Raw genomic sequence first — 19234 nt, forward strand, 5'->3', positions numbered from 1 at the left:
TAATGTCTGAATTCCTGTGTCTGAGGTGCGTTGGCTCTTGCCTATAATCCCAGCACTTTAGGAGCCCAAGGCAGGTGGATCACTTGAGACCAGGAGTTCGAGACCATCTTCGCCAACATGGTAAAATCCTGTCTCTACTAAAAGTACAAGATATAGCCTGGTGTGGTGATGCATGCCTGTAATCCCAGCTCTTTGGGAAGCTGAGGTACGAGAATTGCTTGAACCTGGGAAGTGGAGGTCGCTGCGAGCCAAGATCGGGCCACTGCACTTCAGCCTTGGTGACAAAGTGAGACCCTGTCTCAAAAAAGAAGAAAGGAAATCTAAATTCCTGAAATTTGAACTGTTAATTAGGGGTAAATGGCCATAGGAGTAGGATGGATTTCGCCTGGCTGGTATATCAGAAACACAATGTGGCTCAGCACCTTAAGGGCAGCGGTGATACTGTTCATTCCACTCTGTTCGCCATTCAGAACTGGAGTCTCCTCGTGGCTATCGTAGTAAGCGTTGCTGGATGTAGGGGTATGGGGATCCTTCCATTATGTTGATCTCATATAGAGCAGTAATATGGTTTTCTAAATATCCATAGTATGTCCCTTAATTTTAGTGATGCTACATTTGTTCTCATGAGACTTTGGAGATGATGGTAATTTAATATTTGCTGAACTAGGGATGTGTTTGTGTGCAACAGTTAAATCTAGCTCTCATGCAATTTAAAATGATGCCCGTCATTCTTGGCAGCGAGGCTAACCTGTCCTTTGTCTCACAGGCCACAATTCCAGAGTGGTGTCAGGGCACTGCTCCTTCCCCCTTGGAAGGGGAACTTCTGCGTCGCTTGCCAAAGCTCAGGAAACGCATGATGAAGATGTGCCTGACCTTCATGAAGGAGAGTCCCCTGCCTCACCTTGTGGAGGGCCTCGATCAGTTCATAGGTGGGTGCCAGCAGCCAGGTCAAGGGTGGAACTTTCTGTTTTCCCCAGTGGCCCAGGAGGTCTGAGAATGTGGTACCTATGTCCTTTTTTGACATCTTGTACAGTGTTGAACAGTTGATTGAATACACAAGTGGGCTTAAAATCCCACAGAGCCAGGCACAGGAGCCTACTGAGAGCACACAGTCATAATTTTCACATTGTTGTCCTCTCATGTAACCTGGTACTGTGCCGTTTTTTATGAGAGCCTTGTCTGCACTAGTTCCTATTGGCTGGCATTTGAGTAAAGGGGCACAGAGGGTCCCCACTGTCAGAAGGTTGTCTCACTTGAGGAAAAGGCAGATTCATCCCCATCCTCTTGCTTGCTTCACTTCAGAGACGCACAGCAGTTCATTTCTCAGACTGTCTTCGCTCAGGGAACATGAGAGCCAAGACCTGCTCATAGTGTACACAGCAATAGCTGGGAAGGGAATACAGAATTTAATAGAGTATTTGGGCCCCTGGCAGTCTCTGACTACCTCCTTCACCCCATCTACCGCCCACCCATGGTGAGTGTGCTGTCAGTGAGTCTGGCCTTCCTTTAATGAGGTTTCGTCTGATCTCAGGGAGCTCTTCCTTTTTAAAACTTGCTAGCTGTTGCTTAAGGTGACACGAGCCTGAGGCTGGGGGTGCGTGGAAAACAGATCCACGTGCATGTCTTGGACCAGGGATGTGCAGCATGATGTAAAGCCTCCCTCATCCTCTAACTCTCCCACACTGTCAGTCTGTTGTCTTTGGTGTCCTTGTGCTCATCGATAACTGCCTGTATTTGGCTGGTAGTGATGCCTTAATACGGTACCACAGACTGGGTGGCTTCAGTTTGAGGAATTCATTGTCTCACATTTCCAGAGGCTAAAAGTCCAGGATCAAGGTGTCAGCAGAGTTGGTTACTTCTGAAGCCTATCTCCTTGGCTTGCACGTGGCCAGCTTCTCACTGTGTCCTCCCATGGTCACTCTTGATTTGTGTGTTCTGTGTCTTGATCTCTTCTTTTAAGGACTTCAGTCAGATTAGAGCCCATTCTCATATCATTATCTCTCTAAAGGCTGTTTCCAAATATAGTCACATTCTGAGGTTGGAGGTGTTGGGGGGACTTTAGCATATGAATTGAGGGGGAAGGGAAGACACAGCCCAGCCTGGAACAGTGCCTGTGGCAGGAAAGCAGTACCCTTGTGTTATTGGTACCCACATGTATTCAGGAAGGCAGGTTGGTGCCGTATAGAAAGAACTTGGGCTTTGGAGTGCGGCAGGTCAGTGTTCGAGTCCTGGCTCATCTACTCATTAACTACATGGCCTTCAGATAGTGAGTACACCTCACTGAGCCTTTCTTTGAAGTCTGTAAAATGGAGCTACAAATAGCTGCTTCTGAAGTTATGCAGATGAAAAGAGAATTTACCATGTACCAGCTACAAGTGGAAACTCAGTACATAGCAGTCAGAAATTTCCTTCAAGTGATTATAAATTTCTAGTATAATGTACTTCACATAGTTGGTGCTTGGTAAGTGCATTTTGCTTGATTGATTATAAAATCCCTAAATACAAAAGAATGACTGCTGTTGTTTGGGTCATTTATTGTCAAGAGATTTGAAGTCCTTTGTGTGATTTTTCTGTTTCCATGCACCTTGACCAGTTTGCTTAAAACACTTAGTGAGATTTTTTAAAATGCTAGGGACTAGATTAAGTACTCAATATAAAGATGAATGATTCTTGGCCATTGTTCTCCAAAAGGTCCCTGGTGTTGGGTAACTTAAACACATTACTAAACCCCTGGGTTTTCTTATCGCCCCCCTCCCCTGCCTGTTTTCACTTACAGGTGAAGTGATTTCCTCTGTGAGTGAGCTACAGAGCTTAAAGGTGGAACCCTATGCAGAGAAGGAGAAGCAGCGGTCAGAAGCCAAGCACATTCTCATGCAAAAGCAGCGAGCTTTGTCAGACCTCTTTAAACACCTTGCAAAAATTGGTAAGGGTCTCACTTGAAACCCAATGAAATGTAGTCACCAACTTTTAGGAAGAGAAACAACATGACTGATTTGGGGGAAATTCCAGACAGTTGAGATGGTGGACAACAGAAAGTACAGGCAGGGTTTTGAAATGCCATTCTAAGAGTTCCACTCATGCAGGAAAATCCTACGACCAGCCAGCTGATTCCCAAATATTTCCAGTTTTGTATGAGGTTTCTCAGAATCTATATTCTTAAAATTTCCATCACCACGTGCTGTGTACCATATGCTTGCAGCATAGCATAGAGAGCAGTGCTTCTCAAACTTGAATGTGCATATGAATCACCAGGGGAATCTTGTTAAAGTGCAGCTGCTGATCCTGTTTGATTTGCTGTGGGTGCAACCTGAGAGTCTCCATTTCTAACCAGCTCTCAGGTGATGCTGTTTAGAAGATTTTGCTTTGAGTAGCAGGGGAGAGCAGGCACATCTGGTCTCTACTAAGTATCTTCGTTTAAGTGAATGCGGTTTATTTCCTAGGTCTGTCATATCGCAAAGGTCTTGCATGGGCCCGTTCAAAAAATCCTCAAGAGATGCTTCATCTTCACCCGTTAGATCTCCGGAGTGCATTGTCCATCGTCAGCAACACTCAGGAGGCTGATTCGAGGTTTGTCTGGTTTCGTTGTTTTTTCCTTGCTTATAAATGGAGCAGGTAATTTAAATCCTTGGCTTCATTTGCAAAAATGGGAATAGCAGTACCACTCTGGCTACCACTTACAAAAGTGCCTGGCTCAGGATCTGATTCCTGATGAACATTCAAATGAAAGTGTGAGGCTGGGTGCAGTTCATACCTGTAAACCCGGCACTTTGGGAGTCTGAGGTGGGCAGATCACTTGAGGTCAGGAGTTCAATACTAGCCTGACCAACATGGCAAAACCCTGTGTCTACTAAAAATAGAAAATATTAGGCAGGCATGATGGCACATGCCTATAATCCCAGCTACTCAGGAGGCTGAGGCAGGAGAATCGCTTGAACCCAGGAGGCGGAGGTTGCAGTGAGCCACGATTGTGCCACTACACTCCAGCCTGGGTAGCAAAGTAAGACTGTCTCAAAAAAACCCATTTCTTTTCTTTCTCTTTCTTCCTTGCATTCACCTCTCCTCCTTTCTTTTTTTTTTTTCTTTTGATTTTCCTGAGGTCTGCTCACTTCATTTGATCATACATGTGGAAATCTATGGGGAAATGGCATATTTTTAGTTGCTCTATATAGATACAGCCCTCATAAGTTCTAAGATGTCTTGAATTTGTGAGTCCATACGCTGTTGAGACAGGCAGAGCTACCTCTCTCTACAACACAGCAGAGAGTGTTGTGAATCATGCTTTGCATGAGCTGGGTATAGTACACATTTGTGTTTTCTTTACTCAGTTGGCCCTCCCAGGGATTTAAATTTGAATTCAACAGAACATTGTAGACAGGGGAAATTTTACATAAGCATTCTGGATTTTCAGTTTTTCAAGAAAATTTGCCAAGTGGGCTTGTATCCCCAGTCAGCAGTGCTGTAGCTAAATAGTGGTTTCCTTCTATTGATAGGACACCTACTCTCCAGCTTACTTGATCTCTCAGCAACCCCCGTGTCTGCCCCACATTGAGGTCAGCTGTCACTGCCATGCATCATTTTGTGCTTGGCTGTCTTTAGTTCTCTTACATTATTTGCCTGGCCCCTGTAGGCATCAGAATTTATGACCCCCTAGCCTCCACTGCCAAAATAAGAAGGTTTCATTGAAGAAACCATATTGTCAGCATAATTTATTTCCTCATGATACTTCCAGTGCTGAGTATAAAATACATCTGTTAAGTAAAGGACTAATGAGTGCCTCACTGAATGAGTCCTCATGGAAAAAACCTATTCAGACAGCTGACTCTTGGTTATGGCCAAATACACCAATCTCTGAGTTTTAGGATCTGGGGTGGGAGAGTGTGGTTTTAATTAAGTAACTGATGTTGATATCTTTTCCAGGCTGCTCACAGAAATCTCATCTTCATGGGATGGATGCCAGAAGTATTTTTATCGCTCTCTCGCACGGCATGCCAGGCTTAACACAGCACTAGCAACTCCTGCCAAGGTAGAATGATAGAACATGAGACTTGCAGGGGACCAGGGAAAGCTCTTATTCTGTTCATCCCAGGCCACATTCTCAGACCTTGTTAAGTGATAACAGCTTGTTAGTGGAACTGAGCTTTTTGCAGTATCCTTAAACTTAAAATATAAATCAGTGTAATTCTTTGCAAAGTCAGAGAGCATCTTTAATTCTGTTACACTTGCCAGCAGGACCAAATGTTTAAGAAAAATTAAGAAAAACCTCAAATTGAGAATGCCATGTTCAGATCTTTTTTCCCTTTGTGAATTGAGAAAAGACCACTAATAAATGGATTTTTGGAGTTAAATCCAGTTCCTATCTATGGAATATCGATGATCTGTGCTAGCATAATTGGAGAAACACTGCTCAAAGAAAAAAAATGAATATATCACCTTTAGAGTGCATGTCTGTCACTTACATTAGCAAGGGACTCCTCCCCTGGAAGAGTCCAGAAACAACTTTCTAGAGGCACAACTGTGGGTGGGGTTTGCCAGCAGCCCCTTCAGCATGTTTTTCCTTCTCCTGCCAGGAGATGGGCATGGGCAACGCAGAGCGGTGCAGAGGGTTCTCAGCACATTTGATGAAGATGCTTGTCCGACAGCGGCGCTCCCTGACCACGCTTAGTGAGCAGTGGATCATCCTCAGGTATCAGCTGATGAGTTGGGCTATTGGGAAGAATTGGGTCAGTCAGCTCAGAGTTGCCGCATATGGGGAGAGGAATAAGACATGCTTTCAGTTGTGAAATGAATTTAAGGCCCAAAGAGGCAGGTAGGGTTTCTCCCGGCTCTGCCCCTTGCTTTAAGTGATACGCCTCTAGTGGCCCTCTCCCTCCGGGTTCTGACTATATACCTCGTGAGAATATGGAGCTGGGGAGATTTTGGGGCTGCATGAGGCAGTGAAAATTGTCATGGGTGAACTATACCTGTGTCTGGAATGAGGATATATGTTGCTGAAAGTCCATGTGGGCTGCTAGATAGGGTTGTGTTCATGGTATTAGGGTGTCCCAGTCTCGGGCACAGATGAGATTTGAGTCTGCTTCTGTTACTTAAGCTTTTGTGATCTGCTGAGTCATACATGGAGGCTCCTCAATGGAAACAGATAATTAAGAGATGAGGACAGTTAGGAAGGTTGTTGTCATCTGTTGAATAGGTTCGTAGCTGAGCGATAGTACTTCCAGACTATTCACTCTAGCTTCAGGTATTTCCTGCTCCATTCATTAGGGTTTATGTAGCAAAGTACAGTACATTTACTAGATAATCCTTTTAAAACAATATAGTAACATGGTTTAAGGTGCCATTCATTGTGTTTTTCCCATGGGTTTCTCTGTATAGGAACCTCCTCAGCTGTGTGCAAGAAATTAATAGTAGGCTGACGGGACCCCTGGCCTACCCCGTGGCCTTTCCTCCTCAGGATGGCGTGCAGCAGTGGACTGAGCGCCTGCAGCACCTGGCCATGCAGTGCCAGATCCTGCTCGAGCAGCTGTCCTGGCTCCTCCAGTGCTGCCCCAGTGTGGAGCCAGCTCCAGGCCATGGCAATGCCCAGGCATTGGGTCATCCTCCTGCCCCCTGCCCTAAAGGACCAGAACTTAGCAGCGGACAACTTTGTGGAGTAATGCAAGACCTAATTCCCTCCAATCTGAGCTACCCATCTCCAGTTCCTGGAATTCAGCTGCCCTTTGGTTGCCGGATGCGGAAACAGGATCAGCTTTGGCAACAGTCAACTATGAGATTAACAGAGATGCTAAAAACCATTACAACAGTGAAAGCTGACATTGACAAAATTAGGCAGCAGTCTTGTGAGACTCTCTTTCATTCTTGGTACGTGAGTCTGTCTTTTTACTCTTCTCTGTGTGCTTAGGTTCTTATTGTGCTTATCTAAATTGGGGATGGGAAGGGAAAGGTGTTAACAGAAAGCAGCAGCTGTTAGACAGCCTTGGAGTCTAGGGAACTCAGTCGGTTTAGGGTATGGGGTGGGGAGGGGATAGGGAGTGTCATCCGCAGGTTCTGAGACTTTAGTGGAAACAGCCTTAGCAAAAAGATGCCAGACAAAGCCCTAAATAATCCTCAAGGAGAGCAAATCACATCCTGCTGTTTGTGGTGGTCCAAAACAAAAGCCTATTGCACCAAAGACTAATGATAATGGAATATCATTAGTCTTAATGGAATAAGTTTAGTAATTTATTTAGTAATTTATTTCATTACTAAACCTAGGTGTTTAGTATTTTGTTCCATTATTAAACCTAGGTGTTCATTAATTTATTTGATTACTAAACCTAGGTGTTCAGTAATGGAATAAAATTATGAAAAGAATTGTGCTTCAGTCCTGTGTTACTCAGTGGACCTGCACAGCACTTTGTGGCATGTGTTCAGCTGTAAGCTTCAGATAGGGTGTGTTCTACCTTGCATACATTGTAGTGGTTGGAGGGAGGGGTGTGTGTTTGTGGGGACTGTAGTGCATTCTTTTCAACATTGTGGCATTTCTGTTGCAGGAAAGATTTTGAAGTTTGCTCTTCTGCACTGAGTTGCTTGTCCCAGATGTCAGTTCATTTGCAGGGCCTAGAGTCCTTGTTCATTCTTCCAGGGATGGAGGTTGAGCAAAGAGACTCACAGATGGCACTAGTTGAAAGTCTGGAATATATAAGAGGAGAAATTAGTAAAGCCGTGGCTGACTTTACCACCTGGAAGACACATTTACTTACTTCAGGTAGCCAAGGAGGTAAGGAATATTGTTCAGTCAGGGAATAAAAGCCCAGTACAGAAATGATGTCTTGTAGATGTAAGTCTCATTATCCTAAAGACATATTATGTTTTGGTCTACATGTACCTGTCCAGGGTTCTGAGGCAGGGAGATGCGGTTGAAATCCACAGGTCTTAACTTTTGCCCCATTTGTTTGAATGCCTGCTACATACTCTGTAGTACACATAGGAAGGCAGCACAAACTCACTGTCTGTTAGTTTTCCCTTAGATTAAAAAAGCTTGGAGCTGATGTTTGGACTGAGTTAATGTTCATACTGTCTTAACAGTTATTTTCATATTTTTTTACATTGTTTTAGTAAAATTGTTTTAATACAAGGTAATAAACTTGTAGGTTTATCGAGGCAAGGAATTTGTCTCTTTTCTTTTTATCTGGCACAGCTTGACAAGTAGCTCATCAGTAAATGAGTATTTTTAATGATTTCCAGACGGACTAAACCAAATGATTGGTGTCTTTCATTTGTATGTTTGTTTTGCACCCTGTTACTTACTAGGAAATCAAATGTTGGACGAAGGGTTTGTGGAAGATTTTTTCGAGCAAATGGAAACTGCCATCCGAGCCATCCTCTGTGCCATTCAGAACTTAGAAGAAAGAAAGAATGAAAAAGCAGAAGAGAACACTGACCAAGCAAGCCCACAAGAAGAGTGTGGTATGTCTGAGATCAGGCAGAAATTACTTTCATGCCTGATTTAATTTTTGTATTTGATGATTTATTTCTGTGGCTAAATAGTTAAGGGTGAATGTTAGAAACAGATGTCTGCATGAATAGAGATGAAAGGATTTGTTTTCTGTTATTCATCATGTTATTTTCTCTGAATGAATGGGGCAGCAGGCTTTGAGAGACTGCAGTCAGGACATCTAACAAAACTCTTAGAGGATGACTTCTGGGCTGATGTGAGCACTTTACATGTGCAGAAAATAATTTCTGCCATCTCTGAGCTGTTGGAGAGGCTGAAATCGTACGGTGAGGATGGCATAGCAGCAAAGCACCTGGTAAGTAACTGTTCTTTACAAGCTTTTTCCAATGCACTGAGCAAAGGCAGAGTGGGCGTCACCTCACTCCATGTGGTTAAGTCCCAGAGCAGGCCTCAGTGCCACCATCACCAAAAACTTGGTATCTTTATTTATATGTGCAAAGTCATTGACAAGCTTTGAAAAGCTTAGGGCTTGCTAGCTAATTGTAAGATGCATAAGTGCAAAACTGGTAAGCATTCAGAATATCCATTATATTAGGATTCTTTCATATCTTACTCACATACTCCCAAGTATTTAATGTTAATGATAGATGATGTTATCAACTGAGGCTTAGCGGTCACCTTCTGTAAACACCATTTCCACTACAGTAAGCCAACAGAGTAAGTAGTTGTAGTCTCTGCAGTAAGTCCAGAGAAGCAACTTACTTTGTACGGCATTGTATGTTATTCTATAGCATTGCCTCTAGTGCTAACTTTGAATCAGCAATAGAATTTTTTATAAACATTACTTTATTTTTTTTATTTTTTTTGTTTTTTATTTTTTGGGACGGAGTTTCGCTCTTGTTACCCAGGCTGGAGTGCAATGGCGCGATCTCGGCTCACCGCAACCTCCGCCTCCTGGGTTCAGGCAATTCTCCTGCCTCAGCCTCCTGAGTAGCTGGGATTACAGGCACGTGCCACCATGCCCAGCTAATTTTTTGTAGTTTTAGTAGAGACGGGGTTTCACCATGTTGACCAGGATGGTCTCGATCTCTTGACCTTGTGATCCACCCGCCTCGGCCTCCCAAAGTGCTGGGATTACAGGCTTGAGCCACCGCGCCCGGCCCTACTTTATTTTTTTATTTAATTTAATTTTTATTTTTTAATTTATTGTACAAGGTCTCATTCCATCTCACATACACAAAAAAAGACAGGGCGTGGTGGCTCATGCTTATAATCCCAGCACTTTGGGAGGCCAAGGCAGGTGGATCACCTGAGGTCAGAAGTTCAAGAACAGCCTGGCCAACATGGTGAAACCCTGTGTCTACTAATGTCTACTAAAAATACAAAAAAATTAGCCAGGTATGGTGGCGCACACCTGTAATCCCAAGTACTTGGCAGGCTGAGGCAAGAGAATCACTTGAACCTGGGAGGCGGAGGTTGCAGTGAGCCAAGATCGAGACTTTGCACTCCAGCCTGAGTGACAAGAGCAAAACTCCATCTCAAAAAAAAAAAAAAAAAAAGAATGTAAAATTTTCATACATAAAAAATTATTTTATTTTACAAGGTCTCATTCTGTGGCCCAGGCTGGAGTGTGGTGGCATGATCACGGCTCACTGTGGCCTTCACCTTCTGGGCTCAGGTGATCCTCCCACCTCAGCCTCCCAGGTAGCTGGCACTATAGGCATGCAACACCATGCCCAGCTAATTTTTAAAGTTTTGAAGAGATGGAGTCTGGCTATATGTTTTTTTGGTTTGGTATTTTTTTTTGTAGAAATGGGGTTCACCACATTGCCCAGGCTGGTCTTGCACTCCTGGGGTCAGGCAGTCTACCCACCTTGGCCTCCCAAAGTGCCTGGCCAACATTCTCTTTTTTAAAAACCAACATTGTGAGCCAAAGGAGACGTCAGTCTGAGAATTTAAAGTGTACTTTTGTGATAATTTATGTAAATGAAGAAATCTCAGTGAGCTGTGTGTATTAGGGTAGGATGGGGGTTACAAACACATACATGTAACTTGCCATTAGTACTAGTTAGTGCATTCACAATGTTGTGCAATTACCACCACTATCTAGTTCCAGAACAGAAACCTGGTACCCGCCAAGCAGTGTGAGCTAGGCTTTTGTTTTGTTTTGATCTCAGTTCTTCAGCCAATCCTGTTCCTTGCTGGTACGCCTCCTGCCGGTCCTCTCCAGCTACTCAGACCTCGTCCTCTTCTTCCTGACCATATCTTTGGCAACTCACCGTAGTACTGCGAAGCTGCTCTCTGTGCTTGCCCAGGTCTTCACGGAGCTTGCCCAGAAGGTAAGGACTGTTCACATGGTGCACTGTGAGCAGCAGGGACCCAAGTAAATTTCCTATCATTAGTCTCTGGTGAGATAGGCTTTTAGCAAGATGTGATTTGCTCTCCCTGTGGATTATTTAGGGCTTCATCTGGCATCCTTTTGCTAATGCAGTTTCCACTAAAGTCTCAGAACCTGCAGATGACACCCCCTATCCTCACCCCACCCCATCCTCCAAACCGATGAGTTCCCTAGACTCCAGGGCTAACAACTGCTGCTTTCTGTTAATAACCTTCCCATCCCCAATTTAAATCTTCAGATAACTCTTGAACTAGAGTTGTAGGATAAACCCTTAAGGCCACTAAGTTTTCTTTTAACTATGTAGGTATAATTATGATTAAATGATAATGGGACTATTAGTATTAGAGGTTTTTTCTTTAGCAGGGAAATCATTTGTTCATTCAGCCATGTACCCAGTACTATGAAAAGCACTGAGGTTGTAGAGATTGTAGACCCTCCCTTTAAACTCAGGGACAGTAGACAGTGAAATCTAAGAGCAACGTTGGTGTGGGTAGGTCTAGTCATAGAGGTATCCAGCTGTCAGTCTCTCCTAACCTTTCCAAGCCTCAATTTCCTCATTTGTAAAATGAGATCTGCCTATACTCGTAAGCATTTTTGTGAGAATGAGAACCACCTGCATTTGAGTATATGAGTTCTGTTTTTCTTCCTTAGCAGTCCAAGATTTTCTCCAAGCTAAGTACAGATGAGATGTACTTGAGGAAGATAGGAATTTACAAACTGAAGATAGGATCTGGATTTCTTATAAACAGTTAAAAGTTTTTAGTTATGAGTCTCTAAAATACTGGAAAGGGTGAAAAGTGGAAGCCAAGCCTAATGCCTTGTATCAAGAGGATAAATATGTTTATCGGCTGTATAAGAAGTAAAAGAATGAGTCTCATGTTTGTCCTCTCTGATGGGCATCAAGCCAATCTTAACATTCCATTGCTTCTTGGAATAACACTGTATGCCAACGACAGTGGCAGGAAAATGTATGGTACAGGTGCCTTGAGATTTGGCTCAGCTAGATCTGTCCATTTGTACCATAACTGTTGTCTGACAGGCTGTAGAATGACGTTGGCCTTTCAGACCTTTGTCTGTTTTGGGGAGAATGGCTCTGATATGTGCAGAATGTTGGGAGCCCGGTGGCTATCACAGATGTAACTACTGCAGTGATATGCTCTGGTAAGAGCATCTGAAACTGCCTCCTATGCAGTCTTATTCTTCGCCTATATATGAATGTCTCTCTTTTAAATAATGTAGTTCAATGCAAAAATTAAGCAAGTAAGCCAAACTATTTTCCAATCTATGTCCTAAAACTGTCTAAGTGTCCAAATTGTATTCATATCCTTTCTGAGTAGTTCCGAGGGAACTTGAAAGTAGGTTAGACAGTGCTCAGATAATAGATCTAGGTTGTAATTAAAGCTCTTGATCCACAGGAAGCTGTTTCTGTGTAACCAAGTCATAATTAGTGTTTACTGGTTTTGGATCTTAATTCCTTGCTAATTATCAGCTTTTTAAAGTGCATTCTCATCCTCAGGTTGACAAACATCTTCATAGTATGTATTTTCTCTTACAAAACTAAAATTTCTGATTGAGAGTCACTACTACTTTTTCTTTTTACTTCTGTTCAGGGGGCTAGTATTCTTCTCAGGTTATTTTCATGTATAAAATAGTTTTGTTGAACATATCACAGTTACTACTGTGTCTCTCTGTGTTCTCTTCAGAGCCTGTTCTGCCTTGCTCAAGGCCTTTTCCTAAATACTGTCCTTCTAGTATACTTCATTTAGATTTTTGTCTTGGCAGAGTGACAAATGACCACATGCCAGAGACCTCTACAAAGTCAAGTCGTATGTTAAATCTGATGTCAAGCTGTGAAATTGCATAACTATTAGCACCAAGAGGAAAAGAATGTCAGAAGTCTGCTGTACTTCCAGCAGATTTAAGATGATAAGCTAGAAAAACAAATTCAGCATGTGTTTCAATTGTTTTCCTATGGCAAGAATCAAAATCCCCTTTTAAAATTGCTTTTGTGCCTAACTGTTCACTTCCTTTTTCTTTTTCCTAAGGGATTTTGCTTGCCCAAAGAATTTATGGAAGATTCAGCTGGAGAGGGTGCAACTGAGTTCCATGACTATGAGGGAGGTGGAATTGGAGAAGGCGAGGGCATGAAGGATGTGAGTGACCAGATAGAAAATGAAGAACAGGTATGTTTTCACATAGGTATACAGTTGACAGAAGATCATTCTCTTCAATATTTAAGTTGCACATAAAAATGGTTTTTACTAGATTAATGATTTTTAATCTGTGATCTACAGAGCCCTAGATATATTGGTGCTTGGGCAGTGGGTGTAAATAAAAAGCCTAAAAACCACAGGAAGGAACCTTGCAACTCTGTTACTGGTTTTGGCTATAATTATGGAGGAAATAAATGATTTTTACTTTTTTTTTTTTTTTTTTTTTTAATGGGGAGATATTTGCTGATGATTTTCTAGAGTATTTTTTGATAGTATTTTTAAGCATAAAAGGCCTGGCTATCTTAAGTGATAACTGCATTAAACAATAATGCCAAAATATGCTGTTAATAGGTTTTGCCGTTGTATATCTGTAGGGCATATTGAGAGTTTAAAAAAAATCTGTATCCTTTTTTGGTTGGAATCAAGCAACCTTCTGAAATATTCAGATGCTATGGACTAAGACTATAAGATGCAAACCCTGTAGAAAAGTACAGTCCATGCAAAAAACCTTAAGTGGAATTAAAAACTTCCAGAACAATTTGGTAGTGTCTGCTGAATTTTAAATTATGTCTATTCAATTGACCCCCAAGTTCCATGTTTTCTTATAGAAATACTAGTGTTGGCCAGGCGCGGTGGCTCACACCTGTAATCCAAGCACTTTAGGAGGCCGAGGCAGGTGGATCATGAGGTCAGGAGATCAAGACTATCCTAGCCAACATGGTGAAAACCCATCTCTACTAAAAATACAAGAAGTAGCTGGGCGTGGTGGCATGTGCCTGTGGTCCCAGCTACTTGGGAGGCTGAGGCAGAAGATTGCTTGATCCCAGGAGGTGGAGGCTGCAGCGAGCCATGATTGTGTCACTGCACTCCAGACTAGCAACACAGGGAGACCCTGTCTAAAAAAATAAAAAATAATTTTTTTTATAAAAGAAATATATAAACTAAGGAATGAGTAAGATTCTCTTGGGTCACTGTCTTTCAGCAATCATAGTGACAAAAGTAGTATTAAAGAATTGGATAATAAAAGATTGGTGAATTTTTTATCCTACAAAGACTATTCTTTCAACTGTCCCTGGGATTATTTTTACAATTACCAATAAGAAAACCTGAATGAAATTTTATATTCTCTGATTATAAATGCAATAAAGTGGAAACTAAATCCAGAAATTTTACAAATTCCATGTGGCTGTCTCTGTGTTTCTCTTTTTTTTCCTCTCCCAAATATATTTTTACACCATTAATCTTGGCATTTATATCTCAGAGCTGAAGCAAACATTGGTAAAGTTATAGCATTTATTTATGTTTAATATAATGGTTTTTTATATAGGTGGAAGATACCTTTCAGAAGGGTCAAGAAAAAGACAAAGAGGATCCTGATTCAAAATCTGATATTAAGGGCGAGGATAACGCCATTGAGATGTCGGAAGACTTTGATGGGAAAATGCATGATGGGGAGCTTGAAGAACAAGGTTTGAGATTATCTGTCACTTCATTCTTGTTTTTCAAAGTATAAATATTTTATCCAGGAAATTACATGTTCCTAATAAGAAACCTAATATAATCTTTTGAAACAAGTTGGTTACTGTGCTTTACTGCAAATGAAAACCTCAGCAGCTGCATGTACCATCACCATGTCCACTAAGGCAGGAAGTCCCTAGTCTCAGAGTCTTCTCATCAGAGTAAACTAAGACATTGACTGATATTGTAGTTTCCTCATGGGCTACATGCAGTGGCTCAGTAGTGCCCTTCAGGGAAGCCTGAAAGGAGATGATCCGTGATGGAGCTGGGCTGTCAACAAAAGGCAAATTGTTCTGTGTGATGTTTAAAATACCTTTTATTCCTAATTAGAAAAATAGTAGATGTTTGTTGTAGATAATTTGGAACAAAAATGTAGGAAAGAAATGGATCCCCCTTAGGTCTACCACTCATAGCACTTAATAAATTGTTGTATATTTCTTTCCATGTATTGCACGTATACATATACACAGACCATATACAGTTCGTAGTCTGCTTTTTAAATTTAATATCTTATGAATTCTGTCATTAAAAATTTGAGAATATGATTTTTTAAAGTACATGATCATCTGTCATGTTTATGCCATAATTCAGCCCTTCCCCAAAATTTCTCTCCAATTTGAGATACTATGTCTTACTCTAAAATGAATATCTTGCAGAAATGAAAGTTGACCTTAGTGTACAGTTTGCCTAAGGCACATAGGATATGACCTTTGGCAAAGTAGACCCTGTGCAAAGACAAAAGAAGACCTGATTGAGACCTGATTTTAGATGTTGGAAAAAAATCATAGCAGTATATTGAAGATGGGAGGACCAATGGAAACCATGTAGTCCAACCCCGTCATTTCACAGATAGGAAACTCAGGTTGCTGAGTCCCATAATGGCCATTCCCCCAGCACTAGAACCACGCATCCTGATAGGTATTTCTCTTCTCTTTGTACCATCTGCTCACACATCAGACACTTCCTTGTTCCTCCACTTTGCAAAACACAGTAGGACTTTGTGTAGTAGGACTTTGTTCTTGTAAAGGCATCCATGCATGTGGTGGTTTCTGTAGAAAAAGGCAGTAAATCTGGGTGGGGCCCTTACCCAGGAATCAGGTCCATATCTTTCTACAACACAGGACTGGGTTGATTTGGAGATCTGCCTAACTAAGCTCAGTGCCTTCCCTTTCAGAAGAGGATGATGAGAAATCAGATAGTGAGGGCGGAGACCTGGATAAGCAGATGGGTGATCTCAATGGTGAGGAAGCTGACAAACTAGATGAGAGGCTTTGGGGTGATGACGATGAGGAGGAAGATGAGGAGGAAGAAGACAGTAAAACTGAAGAAACAGGACCAGGAATGGATGAGGTAATTAAAAGATTTCTCCCTTCCCAAACAAGCTGAGCGGAGGTAATCTGCCCACCACCTGCCATTCCCTGTCATTTACTTCTCTTCCTTTTCTGTATTTGGTTTTGTTCTCTTTCTTCCATTCTTCTTTTTCTTTTGTCTATCATATCTCATTGATTACATTCAGAGCCAAAAGAGTAGCCTGACCTGAGTCATCCCATGTGTTACAGAGCAGGGAGATGAACAATACTCAGTGCAGATGTTCTAAGCTGATTCTCCTATAGGCCGCTGAATTTCTCCAGCTCCCAGCTTAGGAGACTCCAGGGCTGAGATAGAGAGACCTGCACTGTTTTCTCTAGGTCACGGATGGCACTTCCTCAGCCATCCATTGGGATAGGTCCAATAGGCAGAAATTATGCCTGTCTAAGTCAACCCATGTAGAAGCAGTTTCTTGGACTGACTGTGGTAACTGTTTTTACTTCCTTTAACATTTAGGAAGATTCTGAACTTGTTGCTAAAGATGACAACTTGGATAGTGGCAAATCGAACAAAGATAAAAGCCAGCAAGATAAGAAGGAAGAAAAGGAAGAAGCAGAAACTGATGATGGTGGACAAGGCGAAGACAAAATCAATGAACAAATAGATGAGGTAATGAAAATTTGAAACTGATCCACTCTCCTGACTCAAGGCCAGGGCTCTTGAACTGCATAGTTCTTGGGGTGTCTCAAGACATTTTTTCCCCCTTGTTCACGGACTGCTCTATTACCTCATAAAAGAATATGCAAGAGGCTCTTAACGTAAAATATCTAACTGTTGGTTCCCGACAAAGTAGTTCATATGTTGTTTGGGCTTCTGCTGGAGATCAGAAGCTAAAACAAACCTATGATCCCTTCTTTATTTTGTCTTGTAAGTTTCTTTGAGATCAATTAACATAGCACTACTTGTCCTTGGAAGACCTGCATAGAAAGTGAAATTCAAGATTCCAACATGAAAGGTCTAAAAATATTATTAAAATACTAATGTGTACATGTAATTTTAGGGAATAGATATTGTATTTTCTCACAGTGTAAATGCTTAGAGCTAATTTTATGGTGATTCTACTTTTTTTAAAAAGTTTTGTATTTTTATTTTATCTCCATTGTCTCAAAGAGGGGATATGATGAAAATGAGGTGGACCCTTACCATGGCAATCAGGAAAAGCTGCCAGAACCTGAGGTCTTGGACCTTCCAGATGACTTGAACCTTGACAGTGAGGACAAGAATGTTGGTGAGGACACTGACAATGAAGAAGGAGAAGGTGCGTCTTTCAGAAACAGAGACTAGTTAGAACTCACTACAAATGAACAGTAACCGATTTGTCTTTCGAGAGCTAGCTCAGTGTTATGGCCAGGTGATAAAGCATTTTGGTTGGCTCAGTCTCAGTTTAAGGAAATGGTTTGCTTTGCCTTTGTAGTGTTTCTCATGTGAGTGTTACCTACAGCTCATTAACTAACATGTATCTCTCAAACTACTATCACGTCCTATCTGCTATGCCCTGGTAGTGCTTCACACATAGCACTGTATCTTCATAGCCATTACTGTTTGTCTCATATCGTGGGATGGTGTAAACGCTGCGCAGTCTGGGCATACCAAGCTGTTGTGGAGTCCGGTTATAGCTTTTTTAGGGAAATGATGGTTTTAGTTATTGATTGTCACGTGTATAGTGGGGAACGAGATTAAATAATCCCAAGAAAAATCATATGGCATATGACAGTATTTAGTGCCTTTGTCACCCATTTTTTCAACCCTAGTGACTCCTTTAGAGAATATTGTCTGGTATTGGTTGAAAGCATTGTGTTGGAGGTGCCCCTGTAATAGAGGGCCCCATTCTTGCTGCTTAACCAGACAGAAAGATACAAGCTAGCCTCACTGATAAATGAATCAGCTACACAGTTATAAAATCTATTTTTAAAAATGTATATGTATATTTTTATAATGCTGTATTAGAACTAAAACAGCAAGTTAGAAAGGAATAAATAAGAGGTGCCATTTATGTAAAAAATTAGCTTTGGATCTAGGTGCAAACAAAGTCAATAACCAACAAAGTATAAAATTAAGAAAATTAAAATCCACTGAGTATGTAATAAGCTATTTGCTTTTAAATAGCCAGACACATTTTGTGTACTAAGGAACAATTATTTAAAATCGTTGGCATATTTAAAATCATTTGCTAATTAAATAGTTTAAAAAAAAAAAAAAACCAATAGGCTGGTCGCAGAGGCTTATGCCTATAATCCTAACACTTTGGGAGGCCAAGGTGGGAGAATCACTTGAGCTCTGAGTTTGGGACCAGCCTGAACAACAATAGTAGAGACTCTGTTTCTACTAAAAATAAAAAATAAAAAATTCGTTGGGCATGATGGCACACACCTGTAGTTCCAGCTACTCAGGTGGCTGAGGTGAGGGAATCACTTGAACCCAGGAGGTTGAGGCTGCAATGGGCCATGATCTTGCCACTGCACTCCAGCATGGGTCACAAAGTGAGACTTCTTGTCTGTAAAAATTAAAAAATTAGCCGGGCATGGTGGCTTACACCTGTAATCCTAGCACTTCAGGAGGCCGAAGCGGGCAGAGCACCTGAGGTTGGGAGTTCAAGACCAGCCTGACCAACATGGAGAAACCCTGCCTCTACTAAAAATACAAAATTAGCCAGGTGTGGTGGTGCACGCCTGTAATCCCAGCTACCCAGGAGGCTGAGGCAGAGGTTGTGGTGAGCTGAGATTGCGCCATTGCATTCCAGGCTGGACAACAAGAGTGAGACTCTGTCTCAAAAAAAAAAAAAAAAAGACAGTTATTTTAAGAATTTGCTAATAACTGATATTTTAAGTGTCCAAAGGATAGAAAAACTCTTTTGACAAAACTTTTTCAAAATAACCGTGTTTCTATTTCAATGTGAGTTGTATTTTTTATATATGATAATGATATCCACCAATTATTCACAATGATAATTAAGTATTATAAGCTGTCATTTCCTATCGTTGGCCTAAAATTTTCCTACTGTGTTTTTTGGTTTATGGGGTTTTTTTTGGAGGGGGGGCAGTAGATTAGCTATTAGTTTTTAATGAAACATGCCATTGAAACAACTGTATGTGTGAGTATGGTTTAGAACAAGGGTGGGCAAACTTTTTCTTTTCTTTTTTTTTTTTTTTGAGACAGAGTTTCGCTCTTGTTACCCAGGCTAGAGTGCAATGGCGCGATCTCGGCTCACCGCAACCTCCGCCTCCTGGGTTCAGGCAATTCTTCTGCCTCAGCCTCCTGAGTAGCTGGGATTACAAGCATGCACTACCATGCCCAGCTAATTTTTTT

General features: G+C 41.6%; 1 protein-coding gene across 1 annotated transcript in view; it reads left to right on the forward strand.

Annotated features, from left to right (window-relative positions):
- The window catches only part of MDN1 (midasin AAA ATPase 1), a 178884-nt gene that overhangs the window by 141819 nt on the left and 17831 nt on the right, over positions 1-19234 (forward strand). Inside the window, exons 72-86 of the mRNA XM_032274472.1 lie at positions 767-929; positions 2777-2923; positions 3441-3567; positions 4918-5023; positions 5568-5683; positions 6370-6855; positions 7527-7753; positions 8287-8442; positions 8623-8786; positions 10609-10770; positions 12875-13012; positions 14370-14511; positions 15735-15910; positions 16385-16537; positions 17039-17186. Of these exons, the coding sequence (XP_032130363.1) occupies positions 767-929; positions 2777-2923; positions 3441-3567; positions 4918-5023; positions 5568-5683; positions 6370-6855; positions 7527-7753; positions 8287-8442; positions 8623-8786; positions 10609-10770; positions 12875-13012; positions 14370-14511; positions 15735-15910; positions 16385-16537; positions 17039-17186 (2611 nt within the window). The remainder of the gene's footprint in view (positions 1-766; positions 930-2776; positions 2924-3440; positions 3568-4917; positions 5024-5567; positions 5684-6369; positions 6856-7526; positions 7754-8286; positions 8443-8622; positions 8787-10608; positions 10771-12874; positions 13013-14369; positions 14512-15734; positions 15911-16384; positions 16538-17038; positions 17187-19234) is intronic.

The sequence above is a fragment of the Sapajus apella genome, unplaced genomic scaffold, assembly GCF_009761245.1.
Source record: "Sapajus apella isolate SASKATOON/1434 unplaced genomic scaffold, GSC_monkey_1.0 scaffold6, whole genome shotgun sequence".
Taxonomy (NCBI): Eukaryota; Metazoa; Chordata; class Mammalia; order Primates; family Cebidae; genus Sapajus; species Sapajus apella.